The following is a 24,675-nucleotide window of genomic DNA, read 5'->3' as shown; positions in this document are numbered from 1 at the left end:
TGCTTTTTTAAAATGTATTTAAATATTAACCCCAGAATGTTACATGCTGTCCTTCCTCTGACTTTGCTATTTATGTGTGTCGAAAACATACTGCCACCGACAGCATCTCATACTATTTGTAAAGAGAGGAAGAGAACTCTAACATGTGAGTCTCATTCTTTCAACATATTGACAATAAAAGTACAGTACTGAACAATATAAGAAACATAATTACTGATTCCAAGTATTTGGAAATAACTTTTAAAAATGTTAAAAATAACACTTCATAAGGAATAGAAAAGTGAATGAGAGATCCTGAAATTATCCAGCATTTTCTTCTAAGGATACCTCTTAAAATTTATTAAATTGTATTTTTGCATCTGCTTATCATATCTTTCATAGTCAGAAAGTTTTCAATACATTTACAACAAAATATTTTAATTTAGGTGGGTAGCTGCGTCAGCATGCGCCGGCTGCAAAGGAACAAGTATTAGGTTTATTCCATGCTGAAAAAAAGAAGAAAGAGAACACAACGTTTTGGCCGTGGAGCCTTCTTCAGGTGTGCTTTTTAAAGGTGTTTTATTATATGGGCTTGAGTACTGTATTTAGCAAAACCTTTGAGAAGACTTGTTGTACAATCTTGCCATCCACTAAAAAGAGTCAATCAGAGCTCATTAAGGGCAGTACTAGTCGATTACCTTAGTAAATTGCATTAAAATCATCATTGTCGTTTTTCATTGAAGTGCTTGTTGCCGTAAGTGTCTGCCATTACTCAATTCATAGACTGACACTACAATCACTGACTAATTCAGATCCCACTTGCACTAAACAATTGAAGGAAGGGAATGTTTGCTTGAATAAATATGTATTAATAAAACTCATGTTAGACTTACTGTAGTACAGGGTTTGTAAAGTCAGATTAGAAAGCGGCAAACAAGCTTAAACATTCGCTTTATAGTCAGGGTCTCCACTCTAACCTGTACTCTCTTTCCCTGTGGTAATAATACACAGACAACATATTAGGGATTTCTTAAGGGATAAAGTATCTTAGGGAGGTGAAAGTATTCACAACACTTGCCCTTAAATTAAGATGTTTTTGTTAGTATAGGCTTATCCTTAATTTAAGTGGAAATGGTGGTTTTGTTGCTTTTAACATTTATGATAAATTAGGTTGTAAAACTGTGAAGGACTATACAAATGCTATGCAAATAGTTTTTTATTGTAATCACTTGCGGATAAGTGTCCTCAAGGATGAATGATAAATGAGCACCACAAATCATAAATATCTGTACTTAGTAGAACACTGATAAAGTTCGGTATTCAATATGTGTCAACGTCTTGTCATCAGGAGCCCAACAGCAATTTTAGATTAGCCTTTAAAGTCACAGGTAAAAGCATTCAAATAGAAAGACAAAGTATTCAAATAGAAATAAAAAAAATAGATATAAAAATTATTTTTATAACTTGCAATTGTTCTAGTGCAAGAGAGATATTTGAGATTAATACGGTACATGACATCAAAAAAACTTCACACTTTAAAATCTGGGCAATTAATATATTTTTTGAATGATTAGATTAAGATTACTGAAGAATAGATAGGTGCAAAATCGTCAAATACTAAAAGATAATGTGGAAATTTAGGATTTAAAAAGCAATAAAATGGTTAAAACTAAAAATCATAGCAGCAATTTAAAAAATTCAATGATACAACTAAACTAAGAAGGAGAATCTAGTAATAATAATAGAATGCTCTGGTTTCCCACAGTTTGTTACCATTAATTGTTTGATGTAGATCCTACTACACACGCAACTGCAATGAAATGTGTTTTGTACGAGACAGATTGTTTCAAAACTAAAGTACTGTACTTGTCCCACTTGGTACAGGTCCCCTCAGACTTTCTTCTTTAGTCTGAGAGCAATGGCAGCAATGGTAGCACCTTGTAGCCTGACCTAACTGGATCTCATGAACTAAACAAGGTTAGCAGTAGAACAGGAGGCCCTCAAGATAAATCCAGTTGCTGCTGTAAGTGCTTGGGTGGATCAGTAGAAGGCACTCTTCCCTCTGAACCAGTATTCCCAATCCAATGTGCCAGTATGGTGTCTGGGAGACACTGTGCTGTAGGGTGTTAAACCAACAGAAGCAGAACTATTGTATAAGTGGTTCTCCAGCCAGGCCATACTAAGTGGTCATTTTCTGCTTGTTTTCTACTTTTAGCATGTACATTCAGACCTACTTAAGTGTTCACCTGAATTCAACTACTGAAGGAATGTCTCACTTTGCCACCTGTTCTGCTGTGTAGTGGTGCTATCGGAATTGCTGTGTGTCATCTGGGTGGGTGCTTCACTGGTGGATGAAGTCACTTTTACTTTGGGATTCTTTGAGATGAAAGCCATCATACAAACATAAGGAATTATTAATGATTATTAATGTCATGCCATGCTATATCACTGAACTTTAAACCAGCTGAATGCCTGACTCCAACGAAAGCCAAACAACATCGCTAATCTGCCAGTTGTTTTGTAGACTAAGTAACGGAACCTACATGTGTTACATCACTGCTAAGCTGTTTGAGATCTTGTGTATTATCTAATGGTGGACACACAGAAAAACAACACTACACATACAGTAAGATCTGAACTTTCTTGTCAAAATTAGCTTGAATGATCATGGAAACGGGTACAGCTGGTCTCACAGGTGCCTCCACCAGTTAAAGGTCTTTGCCTAAATGCACGTCAGAGCTACAGCTGCGGGTTTGAGCCTGGATTATTCCACGACTGCAGCAGATTGCCCAAGCAGGGGCAGGTTATTCAGTGCTTCTGAGGGCAGCCAGGGCTAGTCCTGTGACTTCAGAAGCTCTTACAGGCATGTGGTGCTGCTGGTGAGGGACAGAGGATTTTGGGGACGTGTTTCATAATGACTGGCTCGGAGGTGGACGGGACACAGGAGTCTGCCTGCATTTCCTCATGCTCCCCCGTGTGCGGTTGTGCAGTTCATAGCTGTGAGCTGAGACTTGAAAAACACACATTTGACTATTTCAACATTGGGAGAGTTTGATACAATTGGTATTTCTAAATCTATGGTAAAACATACCATTAACAACTTCTGTTGTAACTTTTATATTGAAACCTTAATATCAATTATTTAATTACTAATGTTTTTAATGTGTTAGGGACATTTGAAATAATCAAAGGTATTGAGAAAAGACATAACAAACTAATCAGTATATCTTATAATAATTAGTCAATAGCAATTAGGCTAAACAAGGACAAAGTCAGCCCCAAGTTAAGACATTTTGATATTACTGTCACAAATCATTTTATAACCACATTAGTTTTAAAGCAAATGGAATGGCAAAACTGGAGAGTGAAAAATAAAGGGATACTTAAATGCTCAACAATTCATCAATTTCAAACAAAACTAGAATAATTACATTTATGAATTCAAGTGTCAAACTGGGTGTGAAACTTATATTTGAGATAAAATTGTCAATTACATTTTAATGTCCAAAACAGGCAGAAGAGTTATTATGAGAGTGATTCTATAATGTTATTAAGAAATCTTTTGCGCTTCAAAAAAAGAAAAGTTTTTTGTCAATTTATTGTGTATGTTCTAGATACTGTACATACGATTGATGCCGGAACTATAAGCGGCTCTTCAGACAGCCTGAGAGGCAAGGAATAATGCATGGAATTAAAAAAAAGAAAAGGAAAAGAACAGGTTAGGTCACAAGCAAGAGTGGACCACATTATTACCAGGATGAAGACATTTAAATAGCAACGGTAAAGCATACTGCAAGAAGAACATTTCATTGCCAGCAATTACTGCTGCACGCTGTATTGCTGTGCATTTGATAAATCAACTTTGATTGAAAGGATCATTGTCAAGGAAAAACTGGGGTGGGACAGCAAGATCACAATAACTGAAAAGTGAAGTACATGGAAGACACTGCATATATGAAGAAGAACACAGTACAGTATATGCTTTTACATAAGCAGCATATTGACACAGGCTCAAGACATAAAGAAGAACAAAAAAAAGGTTTAAGATGGCTAAGGGTAGTTAAATAATTACTCTCTGAGGGAAGCTCTTTTCTGCATGACTAAGAAAATTACAATTTATCTGTACAAAAGAAGGCTTATAAAATAATAAATTATCCAGAGCTGTATTAACAAGGATGTAAATTGTAGGGCAATTATATTTTAATAGCTCTTTAGAAGAATGAATAATAGGAGCCACATTAACAAGGAGATAATTCTGACCCCTTACATTACCCAACAGTACACTTTCGGTCAGTCTGTGCAATCCTATTAGAAACTCAATCCTATTAAAAAGTTCCCAGGTTTAAGCCTGCTTTGGAGTTTTTTTTCCTCCAAAGCACCTGACCCTGACACAAAACCCAACATGTGTGGCCGGAGGGCCTGAGGGTAATTGTAAACTACATGAGCTTCCATTAATCTCAGCACGGTCGGAGCTTGGTGCTTGTAAATCAGTACCTAGGCATGGACAATAGTTAGAGCCATCAATAGTTTTTTAATGAGGCAGATCAAAAACAAATGAAAACAGCAGGGCACATACAGATTTACTGGAGAAGGAGAGACAGCTGCCTTTGTCCACTGCCTCACAAAAAAACGTCAAAGAATCAGAGCAGGATTTATTCTTTTACCAGTGGATTTTCTTAGACCAGGCACTCTCTCCTCCATTCAGCCCAGAACTGTGTTTGATATTTCAGTGCTTTAGAAAATTGTTCCACAAAGGCAATTTTTAATTTGAAAATTATTTTTTTATTTCTTTTTCTCTTTCCCTGCAATTTGCCCTCACAAACACACAATTATAAGTACAGTAGTAATTAGAAGAATGTCTGTGGTATGTTTTTAACTTGTAGATTCTCATAGTATATCAATTAGTAAGCATACACCTTACACCAACTCACAAAAAATACAAAATAAAATACTATTTACCCATGTGATATATAATCGTATGACATTATTATGACAGCGATGATAATAAATAATATTGAAAACATAATAATATTGTTTTGCACTCTCAGACTACCTAATTAAAGTGCCTTACTTTGATATATGATGTGCTTTTTAAGAAGGATGTACTGAAATATTTGTTACAATTTGACAATCTTCAAGCAAGCATAACAAAAACCAACAATTTCAGAAAAGTATTTTTTATTATGCTTCCAAATGTGTTATAGTCTTTGTGTAACAATTAACTTCGCATATTTATATTGGCTCCCATAATCACCAAACAATAACACTGATTTTCAAATTGATTTTCAGAGGACAGATACAATTCAAATAAGCAATCATTTTATTAGGCTTCAAAGCATGTAAAATATTAGTGGTTTTAAGGATTATTATTTTTCTTTTCCCAAATTCTAAACATATCCCTGTTCAAACACCACACAGAAAACCGACTCCAAACTTGACAGAGGTACAGCGACCATAATATGTGATAGTTCTGTGCCAGCCAAGATGGAGGTCTTTATCCAAATAACATTTCAAAATATTTTTCTTTACGAACCACTGTCCCTATTGGACACATGCACCACCCTAACCTGCTACTTTTGATTTAGATTAGATTTTGATACTGTACATACTGTACATGTTTCTCACTAAAGCCAATTTATTTAGAAGCACAAATGAATTAGATGGCAATGATTACATTAGTGCAAACATAGATGATTCTTGCCCATTTTTTGCAACTAACATCCATTCTAAAGAATTGTAACTTCTGCATCGCTGCATTGAGGTGTTTTGAAACATTCATAGGTGTATCATGATTTTTTATACTCAATACACAAATATTTTTTGCTACTAACATCCACACCACACTGTAACAACCTTAGTGCCACCTTTCTTTAACACAGTGTTTCATGATGATGGGTCTTGTTTGGAAGCTAGCAAAGCTGTGTGCAGTTCTATTTTTCTCCTAAAATCCCCATTTCTAGACAAAACATAAAGTGGCAAAGATAAGTTTTCCTTATTCTGCAAAACACACAGCAAAACAGAATGGTAACTTTTTATTATTCACCAGTCAACAAGCATCCTACTGTATGCACAGTATATATAGAATCAGTCAATTACTAATCTGTGTATCAATCAGATAATAAGATTATTATTTTATTATTTGAAAGCAAGGATAAAAGACACAAGAATTTCATAACTTAATGAGAAACAAAATCTTTATTATCAATTACCGTATAAAACATCTGTGCAGCTTCCTGTATGGTCAGTAAATGCTAACACTGTGAAAAACTTTAGCATTTCAAAAAGCTTTTTTTTCAATTTCAGACTCTTTCTTGGCAGCGTGGTTGCTACCTCTTTAAATAAATCAGATAATGTTGCTGCATGCGACACCACAAATACTAACATTTTCTCTTGGACTTGCCACCATCATATTAGTGTTAGGCCAATCCCTAACCCCTGCTACAGTAAGGACAAGGAGAACTTTGTATTTCACAGGATCAACAATTTATGAGCAATTAAAACGAAGAGACATTGGGCATCCATCACAAGCTTGCCTTGGATGGCAGTAGAGGTTAAGAGTTCCTGCAATAAAGTGTACACTATATGTTTTTATTTCTGTTTTTCTCTCCAAAGAGAGAAGGTTACGGAAAAAAATCATATTTTATTTTCTGAGGTTCAGAAGAGACTTAGACATCTTTCACAGCAAACTTAGATGAAGCTAGCTTTGAGGTCAGGCAAAGTGCAGCATGATATGAGTTCAGACTCTTGGCTTGCTTGTTCAGTGCCGAAATAGAATTTTCAGAAAGAAGAGAAGAGCTCAAGGAATTTCATTCACCCATTCCTATCACTGTCTCTTTTTAACACATGTTTTTATACATTTGGAAAACACCATATGAGCTAAATGTATACTTTAATCTCTTATTATTTATAGTTTGCTTATAGTGCACATCCTTCCAAGATTGTACAGTATTTGCAAAAAAAAGTAAGCTCATTATTTAAAACACAGACATTTTAAGGAATATTCCACTACTACAAATTAAATGACATAGTTCAACCCAATTAAGCAGCTGGTTAATTATTTTGGCATATGTCCAGTACTACAGATTAACAATCAGGATAGAATTTCAGGAAAAAAGAGACTTAAGTGATTATCATTTTACCGTTAGCACAGATATTGCAGATAATGCAATAAAACAAACAAAAGTTCATTGTACATTCTATAGTTTAAACATTGCATTTCTAATGATATATTAAAAAAACAATGTGTACAAACTAAAGTCTTTCATGAAGTTGGCTGCCTTGTGAATTTCAGAAATGACCATTTCTCATTATGTCGACTGATGTCAGTTTATGTTCTCACTCTTATATCCTATAAAAAAACATTACACAAGAAAAGGTCTCCATTGTCCATTGTACTTGAAGAAATCTTTCATGAAACTTAATCAAACTAAAAAGATCTGCTCATTTCATCTGTGCAAACGGACAATGGAATTGCAGTGCTTTTGCTAAGAAACATAAAAGGTATACTGTAACATTCTTGGTCATCTTAGTCTACTTTTGTTATTGTTGCTCATTCTTTAGACTTACAGGCTAAGGGAATGTGGCTCTGCTGGTGAGAAGATGTGATCTGTATTTTCAGCTTTTGAAACAATGACAAACACGTTAACATTTTCATAGCGGAATGCATATGTTGTCCTCCTGTGATTATTGCACAGCAGTCCTCGAACTGAGTGTATATACTAAATATATACGCAATATGTTCCATGATACAGAGAAAACAGTGGGGTATTACTTGTTCTATACCTTCACCGTCAAAACCAGTATGAGTTGCACTACCACTGAGAAAATGTTTCAGCACAGCTCAGCTTTGACACCCCAACTGCCAAGCCCCAACACATGACAACTAGTATTTCATACAGAGATTAAATGCAAGATTTTGCAAAGATTACAACACAGGTTAGACAGGTCCTTTAAATAGAACAAAGAACGTTTGTAATGTAGTACACAGAAAAGATCTTTCATGTTGATCCTCCATGGACATCCCCCGCTGTATTCTTTTATGTACTACAGTACTCTCTCTGTGTAGTCAGGAGCAGTGAGCGCATCAGTGACAGTTCATGGGCAACAGGGGGAACAACATCTTTTATAATTATGAGCCAACTTATCCCAGTGTTGAGTATCTCTTGCTTTACCATTTTGTGCTTTTCATACAAAGAAAAACAGAAAGGATGAATCTGTTACTGCAACCTTAACACTACAATGTAGCATACAATGTTATTACTATTTCTGCTAATGCTACAAACTGTATATTCTTAAAAAAGTGGCAGAGAAGATTAAAACCAGTTCCTTTCATTACCACACCAATCACTGATCAATACAAAGCAAAAGAGGTTTATACAGTTTGCAAGATTTACAGTATAGTACAGATGTACAGTATTACTAATACACTGCCCTGCAAAATGTAGTGAAATACCTCCATGTAATATTTTGTTAGAGCTGTACCAAGACCAAATGTAGCGCCAAAATGTTCATGTGAATCAGAAATTCTTACCATGTCACACACTACAGCTTTAACAAAAATCTGGCTGCTTACGAATCACAAGTCTCTGAAGACTAAATGTGTTTATTTTATTACTGCAGCATTGTGAGCATCCGCTGTTTTTTTCCCTCCCTTAAAGCTGGCTGGACATTCTACAAAGCTGGATGCAAGCTTTGTAAAAGATTGAAGGTTGTTTAAAGGACTTTATTTTGATGAGAGATGTTCCTAATTAGGTTGGTCAACACCAAAGTGGCCTGTGCTACATTTAGGATGGGGGATTTTGTCACATTGCCAGGGCCTCTCTGCTTTACAATGTTGGCATAATTTTATCTGGTCCTGTACCTGCCATGCCTTCAAAGTGATTTGCTTTCTCTCCAACTACAGTAAGATCCAACCACAAATGTAAGAACAAAAAGCAGAAATGTCATTCTTCAAGTTCCAAAATATGGCATTATTTACACATATTCAGCTCCATAAGAATTTCCAAAATACGGAGAGTGCAGTGCTTAACATAAATACAAATATTTCGGGGAAAAAAAGATGTTTACTTCAAAACTGTAAACAATTTACAGCAATACAACACCAAAAACTTAGACTGTACAAACTAAATCTGAAGGAAACAAGTGTCTTATAGTAACTGAGTTACTCTGAACTGATGAAACAAGAAACATGAAAAAGCTATCTTCCTATAAGAGATGCAACTTTATTGCAGTTTAACAAAAGCTGCATATGGCTCAATGATATTAAGCAAACTCCCTTAGGAGCAAGTCTTAAGGTTTACCCTAATGAAAACCCAGTGTAGCAGAAAATCAGGCATGGTGACCCTCCTGTATTTGCTTTTATTAATTGAGGGGCTATGCACACTTTCAGGATACACAGAAAGTTAATAAAACACCACCAAAGTTGTACATGATTGAGTGTTAGGTTAGAAACTTACACACAGAGTCTAATTTTTACATTTACTCTGTCACAGCTTCAGTGAACCAAAACAGATGCCAGACAAGTCCTGCTTTTATTTGCTTTCTTAATTTCATTGGAATGGATTTTTAATTTGGAAGGTTTGTAAAAGCATTTATTTTGATTGATGATTGATGAAGACATGAAAAAAAAATATCAAGGTACTCTGTCCAGCTCCATTCCTTGGTAAAATAAATAGAAATGTCACAAGTAATCTTCTTTTTATTGAAATAATCAGTCCTAACATGCAATTGATTAAATACAAAATTCAGACTTCTATACAAATCATTATAAATAATTTCCACCTCTTTAAAAAACTCCATTCCTGTGCACAGTGGTCACTGTGAAGGGTCAAGGGGAGGCACAGAAAGCACTTGTGATTGGAAGACAAACGGAATATCGCCTGATTGATGCAGGCTTCTGCACAGTAGCCAAACCCCTTGTGTGCAAGACAACATACTACTAAATTGCTCAAAATTTTTCAACTGCATAAACCTAAATTACCCTCTTGTCTAAAAAGAGACAGGTCTCCCAAGTGCAGGGATCAGGTGCTTTTGACAAACTGCAGTCTCTGCAGCGCTCTGCCTGGGACGCGATCAAACCGCTTATCCCTGTCAGCACCTCACCTTTCATCTGCTTTGGTTCTCCTTTTCAAAGAGGCAGACTAGATTATTTCCTTCCATGGTAGATCAGCACCAGTTTGCAGTCAGCAGCGGGGAAAAGTAGTGCCATTATTGTAAACGTGAAGAATAGGTGCAGCAGAATCTTTGGATTTGTGTTTCATAAGAACAGTGGTGACTTTCTTGTTGTCTATTTCTCTGAATCAGGGAACGCCTCTAACACTGCAAACGTGTAGAATGACATAATGGTGTTAAAGTATTTAATTGACCTTTTTTTTCTTTTTCGATTCAGAATACTTCTGCGATTCTTTGCCTTCACTATAAAGGCTTCTAAAGTGAGACAGAACACCCAGCTTTCTCCACTGTGCTTAAATAAATGATTAGATGACAGTGAAACTGTTAGCAGTGCAAAGTGCCTGTAGGCACTGAAATAGGAAGATAGAACTCTACCAGTGCCCTTGCCTTTCCCAGCTGGAGTTACAGTATGTTTCTTAGGTTAAGGACACATTGGTGAGTTTACTTGATCCCATGCTACATACAGTATATAGTACAATATAATTTGATAGCAGTGTTGTCACCTTCTATTCTGCTTTCACCACATTGTTGCTATAAGTTGTGTCTGTAGACCCGTAGGTGCCACTCTTTCCTTTGGACAAGAACGTCCTCTCCAATGTCCCAGTACGGTGACTGGGATCACTGTGTTGTAGGAGGCCCCGTTCTTCGGGTGAGACAATAAAGCAAGGTCCTAATGATTCATTATATTGGGTGTATTAGTTAAAAGTGTCCTGCCTAAATTTCACTTCGGGCTTGCAAAATCTGGTCTCCAGATTCTCTTGCAATGTAACTGACAATGCGATTTCTCTCCTGTTGGCTTGATCTGGGGCTTCTGGCACATGTAGGATGCAACACATCACTCAGGAGGTTGGTGCACCTTCATTCATTCTGGGATCCTGCGGTATGTAATTAAATTAATACCATTGAAGGTATTATGAAAATATTACCAAAAAGGTAATTATTACTTCACGCAAGCAGACAACAAAATGTTCTGTATGCAGGATTAGTTCAAACAAAAGACAAAAATATAAATAACGTGTAGTCATTTTTAAACTATTTCTATAAAGAACACTTTTTCAGATCAAGGTAACAAAATAATCAATTTGCATAAATCAGCAGAAAAAAAAAAAGACTGTTCTAGAATGAACCTACTAGAATGCGCTACTCCAGACTGGCTTTATTGCTCTGAAAAATGATCAAATCCGCCAAATATACTAGCATAAATATTTTTTTAAGCAGTTCTTTTTTCGTAATGCACCAGCAAGACCTCAGTACAGCCTTACATCATGAAGGCCTTGCAACTGCAAATAAATTATGAATGACAAGTATTTGAACCAATAAAAGTGGCACCGTATTTTATATGCAGTAAATTTAATTCCAGATTGCATTTCACCCCAGCGGGGTGACATGTTTATTGTCACTGAAAGATGAAAGCTTGAAGACCTGGCGGCGAGCGTCAGCAGTTCTGGGGGGCACCCGCAAAATGAAGACTTGACAGATTGGTGGCGGAGATCCTGAAATTAAATGCCAGATCTAATTTTACCTAAAAGAGTTGGTCGTAAGTCCTGTGTTGGACCTTTCTCGGAATGCATGAAAACAAACACCTCAGGTGTAAAATATGCAAATACAAGGGACATATTTATACCATAATCTGTCCATTATTCATTGTTTGCTATAAAAAAGAACCCTAATCCCCCTATTTCTGCAAATCTTTCTACAAGGGAGAATTGCATTTATTTGCTGATAGGTCCACACACACTATTAGAGTATCATCAAGCAACATTTGTTGCTTTATTTGTAAGTCAGCAATTTTTTTAAGAAAGGTAAATTACTAAAACTAATAAACATTAGGACACAGAATAAGGCAAACTAATAAGAATAAGGCAGTCTAAACGTGATTTGAAGCATTTTACAAAAAGTAGCTTGTTAAAGATGCTGAGTGTGATGCTTGTTAATTATTAACTTATAGGAATGTTATTTGTCATTAATGTTAAGTGTTCAGACTCCATTTGAGTCCCAGCTGAAAAGGAACAAATCTTATGCAATTAAATAAACACCACAGATCTAACAATAACCTTATTTACCTAAAAAAAGCAGAAAGAGGAGCTTTCAGATGACAGATCATCTTGCAGATATTTAAAGAAAACAAAGCAATGTTGCATCAGTAGTCTAGCTCTATATTTTTTATAGTATCTGATAAAAAAAGAACATTATTAGGGAAAGGTAAATAACAAAATAACTACGGATTTGGAAATTAACTTTGTTTTGAAAGCTTTTTTATTGCTGTTATTGCTGTTAAGGTTGTTGCTGTACTTCAACATTGGATAAATGGAAACAGGCTTTGCAGAGAATCTCAGATTTCACTGCCCTGCATACATACAGTACATTTAATAACCATCTATTGGATAATGTTCTGCAGGGAACTGGGCATGAAAGCTAGTGACATGCCAGCAACTGCATAATTTCAACGGGGGTCAAATGACCCTATACTGTAGATGCATTCATTCTGGTGCCATCTTACTGTATATCCCCTAGGGTTCAGCAGTCCTGCTGAATACCAAAAAGGAGAACTTATTGCTCCCATTCAGAATTCCTTACCCAATAAATACACTAGTATGGTATATTCCCTGAGTATGAAACAGTGAGTGTCTCCGTACTTTCAGAGTGTGGCACTTGTTATAAAGGTTGCCAGGGTCCAGAACCCAGTGTACTTGATGAGAATATTCAACATATTTATTCTTGACCTTTTAAAATGAGCGAGATAAGGAGATGTTTTCATGGAAAGATTTTTCAATATGTTGGCCATCCACAATGAGAACTTGTGCCAGTGCCAGTACCAGTTGAAATTCTGCATACAGTAGTTCTTTTGTTAAACCCATTGTTAGTTGTAAGATCACCATTTGTCACTCTGGTAATTCCTGTTTACATTTGTTTCTTAAAAACCTACAAAAAGTCACAGAAACATAGATTAAGAACATAATAATTCAGACAAACCTTTTCCAGTATTTTATTCTACTGTATAGATATGCAAAAATGATTCCTTATTCTATGGGATACTTTTGTCATTGCTACAGTATATTTTGCATTGTACCCAGTAGTGTGATGGGAATAATTATAATTTGATTAAGATCTTTTTTCAGCATAGCAATGATTATAAAAGCTCTTAGCTTTATAGCTATTAAGATGTGTACGAGAGTCATGTCATTCAAAACAGTTACTCTGATTATTAAGAACTCACTCCAATGTACTGTAGGCTTTGTCTACTCTAGTGTTATCATTGGGTAATGGTATTAGAAAAAGGCACACGTCTCAGTAATTTATTCATGTACTGTATAGCAGTATTCACTATGTTAGCCTGCTGTGAATTTTCTACTTACTCTTTCATTGCTTTTTTGTCCTTATATTATGAACAGAAAAAAATAAATAAGCTGTATTTTGGAAACAAATGCAAATTTGAGACATGCCCCATTTGATTAATATACTCTGAATGGACAGGTAAGCATGAGATCTCAAATTGTTATTTTAATTAGCTTTATAAAATTTGTAATTGCAGAAGACTGTTAACTTTTTTCAGGTCATCAACACACAAATTAGTGTTTTTTATACATCTTTTGAATTGTGCAAAACATGGGTAGGTTTTCTGGTAGTCTGAATCATTCTGTCCAAAATATTTGGACTTCATCATTTTTTGTTGATAAATCAGACACCTGGATATGTGCAGTGTTTCACAGGATAGTTATTTTCATTAATATTAGTGTTGCTGTGGAAACTTATTTTAGTCGTCCAACTTTTGCAGGGATTCTGTTACACACAGCAAGTCCTGTTAATGACTGGCCTGAACTATTTTTTATTCATGAAGCCATTTTAACTCAATGAGAGCGAGGAAGCAATCATGGCTGCCTGTCAACACCCAAATCTATCTGCATTCTTACTCAGACTGGTCTACTGGGAGATTGTCAGAATACCTTGAAATATTCTGCCAATATTGACTACTGCCTGACTTGAGATTTGTTTAAGGAAACATATTGCAAGGGTACGTCCTTCTCACAGTTATTTAATGAAATAGGAAGTAAAAAAATAGCTCTAGAACATAATGCATTCTTGCATTTAGGTCTTCCAGGTTTCATGTTTTGGATGAGGCCTAAAAGTGCAACATTTCAGACTGCTTCACAGTTTCAGCATAAGTAAAACTGTTTCAAATGTTGTGAACAAATAATCATTATCATTCATGGTTGTTCACTGCCAGTTTCCTTCTAATATTTTCTTGGGACTATGTTAACTCTCATTATAAACTCAAATTACTGCAGTTTAAACATAAGCCTTTTTGTTCTATAATAAAGACAAAATTTAGAACTATTACATTCCAATTCATTTGGTACACAGTAATGGCAGTTTTAAGTATCATATATTTGATTTTATGTATGAATAAAGAAAGCTGTCTCTGTCTGGCAATTGTATTGTATTACATACTAAACAATACCTTGGCATGGCTTTAAAGACTGTTTTAGGGAATGTGATCAAATAATTACTCAGGTTTGCTGTTTTTTCTTTCTAATGGACTTTATACCAAAGTATATTATGTACAGTACTGCTAAAATTCTTCAACTTCAATTTCTTTGAAATACTATTTATAGCTGTTATACAAACAGTAACACAGAATTGCATGTTCCAATTCTTGGGCCCTTGGCCTGGTGGACCCTCTGTGAAGACTTTTCACGTTCTCCTCATTGCCACATGGAGTTTCTCCACAGGTAATGTTGTCATGATGTCTAGGTTATATGACATCTCTAAATTGTCCCCTGTATTCATACCATATACTGTACCACATACAGTACATGGCATCATGTGCATCATGATGGAATGGCATCATGATGATTTGGGCCTGTCATCTGCTGAGTTAGACACTGGCTCTCCTTCACCTAGTATTAGACTAAGTGGTTACTGAAAATGGATTGATATGACTGATATTCCATAGGAGTGACATGTCCTGTCCAAAGTAATGAGAATGTGGTAAGTCCTATGATTCATAAGGACTGTAATTTAGTAATGAAGCCGATCAGTCTAAGGGGAAAGAACACTAAAGTAAGAAGCTTTGCAAGAGAGACGATTATTGGTACTGTATATTGGATTATTAGTGCATATACCAATGGTGCATTACTGATGGCAATGTCAGACCTTGATAATGTGTCAATTCAGATAACCTCAAGTGTTTGCAGGCAACAGGTGAGCAGCTGGCAGATAAAACACAAACCAACACAAAATGCAATTCTGTTTGCAAAAAACTAGCAAACTGATTGTGACAACAGCATTTCTCACACAGTACATGGACATCTTAGAACATACAGTTTAGTGGAATCAATCCCATGAATGTTTTAGGTGTAATCTCCAGTGAAGGTTGGCTTGACACACCGTTATGGGTATTACCTACATGTCTTTAGTATCAGTACAGATACTCACACATTATCTTAATTGTTGGCAACTTCTAAATTGTGCTTCCCACATCACCTCAAAATCGCATAACATACTGCAGTAAAAAGGATATTTCATACTTCAAAATTTGGACACACAGTACCTCTCATGGAGGTGATATCCGCCACCATTGATCTTCCAGCCTGGTTCTACTGGGTTGGGTATCTTTGCTGTGTTAGCAATCAGGTGTTGTACATCTCTCCAGGTCAGATTAGGCCTAACAGAAAGAAAAATAATATTTAAGTTATTGATCACATTTAAAAGACTCAAAATCTTGAAGTACACACGGACTGCACAAAAGGGCACCTCTGCAAAAGCTAGACATGAGGATTAGTGATAATATTAATATACACAAAGGCAAGTCCAGTATCACACACAATTAAAGTTATTAAAATGCTCCAGTTAATGTCAAAAAGCTGCTGAAAAGGAGGTAGCTACTAATTGAACACAGTGCTGTAAAAACAGATATAAAATACTACATCCTGTCAGTCAGGTTTAACACCCAATTTCTAATGTGTTTCAGTGTTCAAAGAAAGGAGATATTTTTCTCCCCAAACACAGTACATACAGTACATACAATATTTTCACAAACCCCTAGTAAACAAAGTATTTACTGTAATTTTTATGGCACACGTTTTGGATCAAACCTCATTGCTATGGTAAGAATTTTCGGAATCTAACAAAACCTTCTCCTGTCAAAAAGAGACTTCATCTCATAGTGAGCTGTGCACCGTGGGCTGCAGTAACAGTAAAATGTGATTTATTTAGAAACTCAGCAGGTAGTATGGGGTTCTTTATTGGTGCTGTGTGAAAATTCAATTTTTCATTGGAGTGAGTTCATAACTGTATTACATCTTTTGATCACTCAACCATTTCAAATGTTTCAAAAGCTTTAATAATGATAAACTCTTGTAAGTCCACAGAGGTATCATCAGCAGTCTATCAATCAGAACACATTCATCCACACCACCATCATACTTATTTTTCACCGTATAAAATGAAGAAAAGTCTTAACTTTTCCCACAGAGACTATCATTTCATCTTTATTTCTTTTCCTGAGTGCAAATATTATTCAGTCAAATGACTGAGATTTAATTAATTTACTTTCCAATATATATGCTACCATACATTTATGTGCACTTTCAGATCACAAGGTACAGTCAGTATGTAATATTACTGTATTTTAGCACCTTTTATACTGTAGTAGTACACTATGCTAACTTAAGTTCTAGATCATTAAAGACTGACCATATTTTTATTCAGTGTTGATGTATTGTTGGATTGATTTTGTATAAAAGAAAATATTTTCAACTTATATCTGATGGGGATCTGATCATATCTTTCGACTCAAGATATGTCATATTGATACAATATGGCATTCGATTTTCACAGGGATAAACTTTGAAAATTGAGCAAGATGTTACAGAACCAACAACAGCAACGGTAGGAACTGATGGAGTTTATGAAGTCTTCCCATAGATAACAACCTAGTCCTAGAGCTCCACCGAAAATATTCCAAAATGTAAACGACAGTGCTTGGTGAAGTTAATTAATGTACACTAGGCTACTCTAAGATTACTGCAGTTTATGAATGGCATTTGTGACATTTTTAATTAAGTTAATTTAATTAATTTTAATTAAGTTTCGAAACAGAAAACTCGATTGGTGTACAGTGTGGTAAAAAAGTAAGTAAACCCCCTTATGATTTTATGGTTTAACCTATTCAGATATATCTGACCTTCACCTAGTCCTCACCAAGTCCTAATAACAGATAAAACTCATTTATCAAATGAGTTTGACAAATAACACGCATTGTTTTTAATTAGCCAGCATTCGATATCATCCTAAGTTCTTCTATCTGAATTAGGAGGGTATATGTATTATCAGGTACACTAAAACATGTGAAAATGATCAGTTGATCATCAGAAAGGGAATCCATCTGTACAAGAAACCTTGTCAGTTTGGTCTTAAGCACTCAGGTTTTTGGTAACACATCATGCCAAGATCAAAGGAAATCTGTGACAGTGTTAGAGAAAGAACTGTTATTGCTCATCAGTGTGGGAAGGGTCACAAAGCCATTTCAAAACAATATGATGTTCATCATTCCATGATGATAAAGATAATCTACAAATGGAGAGAATTCAAGACCATTGCTATTCTACTCAAGAGTGCCTGTCCTACTAAATTCTCACCAAGGTACGACTGTATGATGCTCCTAGGAGTCTGAAAGAACCCGTAAAGGCCTGTCTCACTATGGTAAATGTCAGAGTTCATTTAAAAATCATGACTCCACCATCAGGAAAACATTGAATAAGAAAACCCTGCTCTCCAAGAAGAACATTGCTGAATGGCTTAAGTTTGCAAAACAGCACTTAGATTAAATACAAGACTCCTGAAATAATGTGCTCGAAACAGATGAGTCAAAAGTTGTTTGGAGAAAACTGAACTCCACTTTTAACTAGAGTAACCTCATATGAACCACATATGAACACTTATGCGGTGGGGTGGTGATGATTTGGTCCTGTATGCTTTGCTATCATTGAGTCTACCATCAATTCCACACTACACAATTCCATAGTATTCTAGAAAAAAAAATGTGAGACCATCTGTCAAACAGTTAAAGCTAAACCAAAAGTGGATCACCAACAGGAAAATGATCTAAAATACACCAGTAAATCTATGACAGGATGGCCCAAAAAGAAGATGTTCAGGATTTTGGAATGGCCAAGTCAAAGTCCAGATGTAAGCCCCCTAGGGATGCTGTGGTGAGACCTAAAGCTGTGCATACAAGAAGGCATACAAGTTAAAGCAGTTCTGTAAGGAAAAGTGGGCCAGAGCTCTTCATAGGCAATGTAAGAGACTGATCAACTCTTACAGGAAATGTTTAATTTAAGTTATTGCTGCTAAAGGGGGTGTCACAAGTTACTGAATCAAAGGGTGCACTTACCTTTTCACATAAATATATTGAATGTTGGCTGATTTTTTAAGAAACCACAAAGTAGAATGTTTGTGTATTATTTGTCAAATGAGGCTAGTTGTATCTACTATTATAGTATGGTGTGCTTTAGTGGTATAGTGTATATATATGACTTGGTTAGGACTAGGTGAAGGTCAAATAAGTCTAGATATGTTAAACCATAAAATCATTATGGGGTGCACTTAGTTTTTCACCACAGTGTAGGTACAGTAGATAATAGAATCTGAAGTATGCACTTTAGAAATTCTAAGATACCTTGGGCTATTTATTGTACTTTAGGTGTAAAGTCTATTAAAACAGATATTTTAAATTTATTTTAAGCTTGACAGATTGATTGATTGATTGTTATGCAATACACTAATGTTTTTCAGTTATGTTTCTAAAGCTTTCAGAAATAGGCAACATCTTACCTATGATGGAGCAAAGGATTATTGACTTTTAAGAAAAATATAAACAGAAAGTATGAAACTGGATGGATTTTAATTTTGGTAATTACATTGACTTAATTGAATGATCATTAACACTTTGAATGTACTGTATGATATTTAGAGGCTAGAATGGCTAAATACCATTTTAAGTTTTAATTTTAATAGCTGGTGTTCAGCTCTCTTAAAGGAATCATCATCAACATCAAAGGCAATTGTGCATAGTGCAAATTGTTATTGTATTTTTTATATAATGGATGAAAAGATGGAGAAAATCAGAATGAGATCATACTGTTGTTGTATAGGGACATAAAGACTATTGGAATTCTAAATAATGCTAAACCATTGAGAATAACCAAAAACTGGTTATTTACAGATTTACAGATACCTTCAATATCTGTTGGGGAAAAAAAGCAACAATGAAAAGCAACAAAGATACAGTACAGTATATTTTTTTCTTCAACATATAATATAAAATAGTATTAATGCATTACTGGTATAGAGGAGAAAAAACAGCAGCAGACAATTAAGTTCTCATTTCAAAGGAGCTGTGCAAGGATAGGCTTTGTACGTTTGAACTAATGCTCATAGTATATTACACAGCTATATTAAATATATGCACAAATCTAATTCTGTTAGCGCGCACATTTCTGCAAGTCCCATTAGTGTGCTGTTCCTCTCCAGCGAAATCAGAGAGAACCACAGCCCCTTCTGGTTTGCATAAAGCAAACAAAATTAAATTTGCTTTGCTAAATCAAAGCTTGTATGGGATTCTGGAGCTCTCTCAGGGACAAATTACTTCAAACAACCCCTTTGTATCATAACAGAATAAAAAAATTCAGGCCAATCAACTTGTCTCAAAACCCTTAACACAGGAATTAATTATTAAACCCAACCCGTGTTTTCATCTCCTCTGTGCTGCAGATCAATTTATTATAAGGGCATTTACTTTAAAACCAGATTTTCTAGATTTCTCAAGTAAATCTCTGAAGGATTCCATCCCCATTTTAGGCCTGTATACAAGCTTTCAGATCTATGTTTATACACAGAATCGTCTCTAACCCAATGAGCAGCTCTATTCAATTAAAAAAAAACAACAAGATGAGAGAACATACAGCCAGAAAAAAAGAAAGGAAATAGCCTGAAAAGCCTGGTGAATTACTATAGCTCTGATTTAAAGATCTTAAAACTGTGATCAAGAACCCTTAAGAAAATCTGCCAACTTAGTCTTGACTACCACTTCAGGAAGATAAAGGCAACAGTATTCAATAAAAACAACCAACATAATATGATTCCAAAAATGACCATTTCTAAGCCTTCACAAAGAAGTCACAGTTTTAGAATCACGGAACACCTTTTTTTTTGGTTTAGACTAAAACTCTGTGGATTTCCTCAAGGCCTATGAAACAAAAGCATCATTTTTTTTCACTTACAAATCATCTCACCTGAACCACCGCTGATGACAAACTCAACTAATACTGTAATCATGATGAAAACCTCAAACGTGAATTCTGCCATTTCCTTTATGGGTGAACTTGCCCATATTTTCCAAAGTAAGCATGTTGGTGGCAAGTCTGTGTTTTCAGTCACAGCCAGTCTGAGGTTTCCTGTGCAAAGGAAAAGTGGAAGTCTAATGGTGGCATTAGACTGTGTTAGTAATGAACTTGAACCAAACGCCTAATCAATGTAGAACCCCAGTGCAATGAAATGGAAAGTCTATAGACCTTAAGTGTAGTGTAGGGAATAATTTATTATAAGACATACTCCTGGGGGGAGGGGGAGTGAATACACAAGGACATGGAGAGGTCTGATCCACCTCCTGAGACAAAAGCAGAAGATGGAAGATGGGAAGGAGGGGGTTTCTGGCAAAGGCCTAATATTAAAGAGACAAAATTCATGAGAACAGCTTTGGTAAACAAGGAGAAATGTGGGTTAAATCTTATAAGAAAACACATGCAGCAAAATGAAAAATGATTAGAATATCTCATTTTCACATTATGCTGGCAACTGGTTAATCAGAGGCAGAATGTGGCATGTTTTCAAATAATAAAATCAATTTCTTTTAATACATTGGTAATAATGATTATAATGGAATTTTAAGCTTATTTACAGTATCTAACTCAAATAAGAATTACCCAACTAAAAGTGTTTTGTAGACAAGACTTGTTAAAGTTTCCAACTTCTAGAAATATAGAAGTAATGCTGAAACACAATACACTTTGCAGGGAAAAGTTATCCTCTTCATAAAAATACTGGATACTTTTTTTTTGTGAAATAGCTTTTATCTTAAACTTTCAAAACAACAAACAAACAAGCATAACAAGGTTCCCTCTCTTTTCCCCCTCTGCGTTTCCAACCAAATAAGCAAGAATCAGACACAAACTCTGTGCAAGAAGGATTTGACCACATGAGCTATAGAACTCCAGGCCTCCAACATCCCCATTTAAAAATTTCTGGAGAGAACATAACTTTATAACACCAGTATATAACACAGAGAGGGCAATTACAGTATGTAATGAGATAATGATGAAAACAGGAGAGTGGCAATGCCACCTCTTACTTTATTTTGTAATTATGTGACTAAAATAATCTACAATGTTTAAGGAGAGCATTAAAATAATAACATCTTGGATGTCTATATGGAACAACCACATTTTCTTCAACATATACCAAGAAAAAGAAACATCAAGATTAGACAAAATCATTAAAAAAGGTGTAAAATAAAATTATAACGTTTGGAAGATGGCACTGCACAGAACTTTAAAAGCACTAATTTTCCATTCCATATGAGTATTGAAATTTGAGTATCGCTTATTGTAAGGGAACAAATGTAACAAAAAGTAAATCTCAATAACTGCAGATGAATCAGTCAGTGTTCCTCCAAAACAATGCATAAGCGAATCTACTTGATCATACAAGCTGAAGCCTGTATTATAGAGTATGTGTTTCTGCTTTGTTCCAGGCTACACTCACATTCTCCTTGGTTCCCGCAAAAGTTGCAGCTGAACCGACTCTGTAATAGGTCCAAGCTCAAAGAAAGTTGTGCTTTTACAGTATACAAACACTGGTACATTGTGTATAGCTTGTGTGTGAAAAATCTTGTGTAAAATGTATATACCGTATTTACAGTAGTACGGTATATACACAGAGTATACTGAGCTACAAGCATAGCTGCGAAAATACAGCAGAATTCCCAAAATGGGGACCATTGTAAAACCCATTCTATAGCACTGTATCTCTATAACATTACTATCATAATGTTAATATATTGTAAAAATGCTAAAGGAATACTTCAAGCAGGTTTTTCACAAAATGTCTCATTAACTGACACAAAGATTCTAACAGGGACTAAAGAGGCTAAAATCATAGAAATCTTAGACATTTCCAGGTCTAGTGGTTTTCCAGTCAATCTACAGTAGTTAACTAGGGATGCTGTTCATGGACCACTAACTGGGGTATTGGGGTTCTTAGAATGACAATTGTCCTCATGGTTAGAAGAATTACAAATTTAACATAACTCCAAAAATTGGGTGTCAGAGCTGAACAAGGAAGTTATATACCAGTGACAAAAGTCAAACATTTTGGACATACTGTACAGTAATGACAGCTGAGAAGAAAGTAAAGTTAGATGTTCTCATTTCAGCTCTTTCAGAGGATCCGCTATGGAATTGTTTAACTTAAAAACCACGCTGTTTGTGCTCTATACTGTGAGAGTGTCGTCTGTCGCACATCAAGTGTCCAATGGCATTTTCAAAGAAAACACAACAAACACTTAAAAGATGAGACGGACAAGGCTGAGTGTATCAAATGGGCCATAGTGAGGTACAGAAATCAAAGCAGTATCTTTACTAATATCTCTGTAAGTCAACATCAAGACACAAAAGCAAGTTACAAAATTACACAATGTATTGACAAACATGGAGAACCATTATAGGAATATATAAAACAGGCTTTACTTAGTTTTTCAGATGTTTTGTTTAATGGTTTGCCCAACAAAGACACATTCATCTCTAGAATTAAGGATCTATGTCTGGTGCTACAGTAGGTCCGTGGAGAGTTGCATAAACGAAATGACTGAAAACAAACAAGAGACATTGGTGTTAAAAGATGTAAAAGTATTTAGTGTTGCACTTGATGAGTATGTGGATATAAACAATGCACTGCAATTAGCAATTCTTTTATGACACTGTAACTCAGAAGAGTTTGAAAAGAGCTGTGCTCCCTAAAATGCATGCCTGGCACATTTATTCATTTTAGATCTTAATTTATTTTAATATTAACTTTTTATTAATCAAAATGTAAGTAGGGCTCTTATTGACATTGAAGAGTATCAATGGCATGCAAATTCATAATAGCAAGCGCATGAGCTAACTCTTGGCATGGTCCATCTGAAAGCTTGCATAAACCTCCTATAGACATGGAATGTCATGGAACCAACACTAAGATAATAGTTAAAAGAATATTTAGAAAATGGCATTTTAAGAGAAAATAAACATAAGATTAGAAAGAACGACGAAGGAATAAACCTATTGTTCCTTAGATTAGAAAGGTAAGGTTCCATTTATCTTGCTTGAATTCTTTGACCCAACTGGGGCAGTAGACAAGACTAGAGAAAACCATATTCCATTTAGATTTACTTTAAAACCGTTTAGAGTGGCCTTTATCAAAAGCTATTTGGAAAATGGCAATTCTCACAATATATTATAATAATCCAACTAAAATTAAAAGTTCAGTTGCTAAAACAGGGGGAGTTAATCACCTGCTGCAAGCTTGGACAAAATCATTGTTTGAACAGAAACATGGCAAATGAAGTTAGCAGGAAGTAGGACTGTGATACTGTACTGCATGCATCACATTGGCTATTCAGTGCTGTAGCACACTAAACACAAAATGGGGTCCAGGCACTCATGTAGCATTTGTAAGGCAATGCACTGATGATGGTGTCAATAGCTAGAGACAGGTTTAAAGATTCACTGTTGATGTATGTTCCATCACTCTTCCTCTCCTCCTGTCTTTGTATAAACTTAACTGAGGACTAAAAAGTGCTTCTTTTAACCCTTTTGTAGCTCTTTCCATCCCATAAACCTCCTCTCATTGCTCCTCATATTTCATTTATGCTAGCGATATTCACTCCTGGGCCTCAGTCCACCAGCTTTTGTAGTTAATTTATAAGCCTCAATGAGTAAAGACCTGGAAGCAGTGGTAATAAAGACCAATTAAATGAACAACTGATTCATATCAAGTCATTAAGCCTCCAAGGTGGAATGAAAACTAGAAGACATGGCAGCCCTCTGGGACCCGGAGTGCATATCAGTGGTTTATGCAGCAATGAGATGAACTTCCAAAATGAAGTTCTCCCCCTCTAAAAATGCAGTCTTTTTTCATTGATAGGGATATGCTGCATTGTTGGAGGAGTTCTCACAGGAACCCCAAAAACACGCATCAACCATTCTGGGAGGAATACCTACACCGAGAAATACATTTCAGCTGTGCCCTTCCATCTTTTCACCGTGACCGTTCCTAAGATCATCAAACAAAACCTCTCTTTTTATAGACTTATCCTTCAACCAAGTCCACTCTTTACCTGTTACGGTACTGGCTCCCTGCCAGCAGAAAGTATCTCGTCCGCAAGCTTCTACCTCAACCCATGAGGGAAGGCGTAATTCTCTTAGGACA

General features: G+C 35.6%; 1 protein-coding gene across 1 annotated transcript in view; it reads right to left on the bottom strand.

Moving 5' to 3' along the window:
- Positions 1-24,675, bottom strand: part of LOC148839769 (PC3-like endoprotease variant B) — a 341,720-nt gene that overhangs the window by 57,301 nt on the left and 259,744 nt on the right. The window contains exon 13 of the mRNA XM_088938784.1: positions 15,701-15,814. Coding sequence (XP_088794910.1) covers positions 15,701-15,814 — 114 coding nt within the window. The remainder of the gene's footprint in view (positions 1-15,700; positions 15,815-24,675) is intronic.

Source organism: Atractosteus spatula, chromosome 2 (assembly GCF_055471065.1).
Source record: "Atractosteus spatula isolate fAtrSpa1 chromosome 2, fAtrSpa1.hap1, whole genome shotgun sequence".
Classification (NCBI taxonomy): Eukaryota; Metazoa; Chordata; class Actinopteri; order Semionotiformes; family Lepisosteidae; genus Atractosteus; species Atractosteus spatula.
The sequence above is the reverse complement of the archived record's forward strand: the minus strand, read 5'-3'. Positions and strand labels throughout refer to the sequence as shown.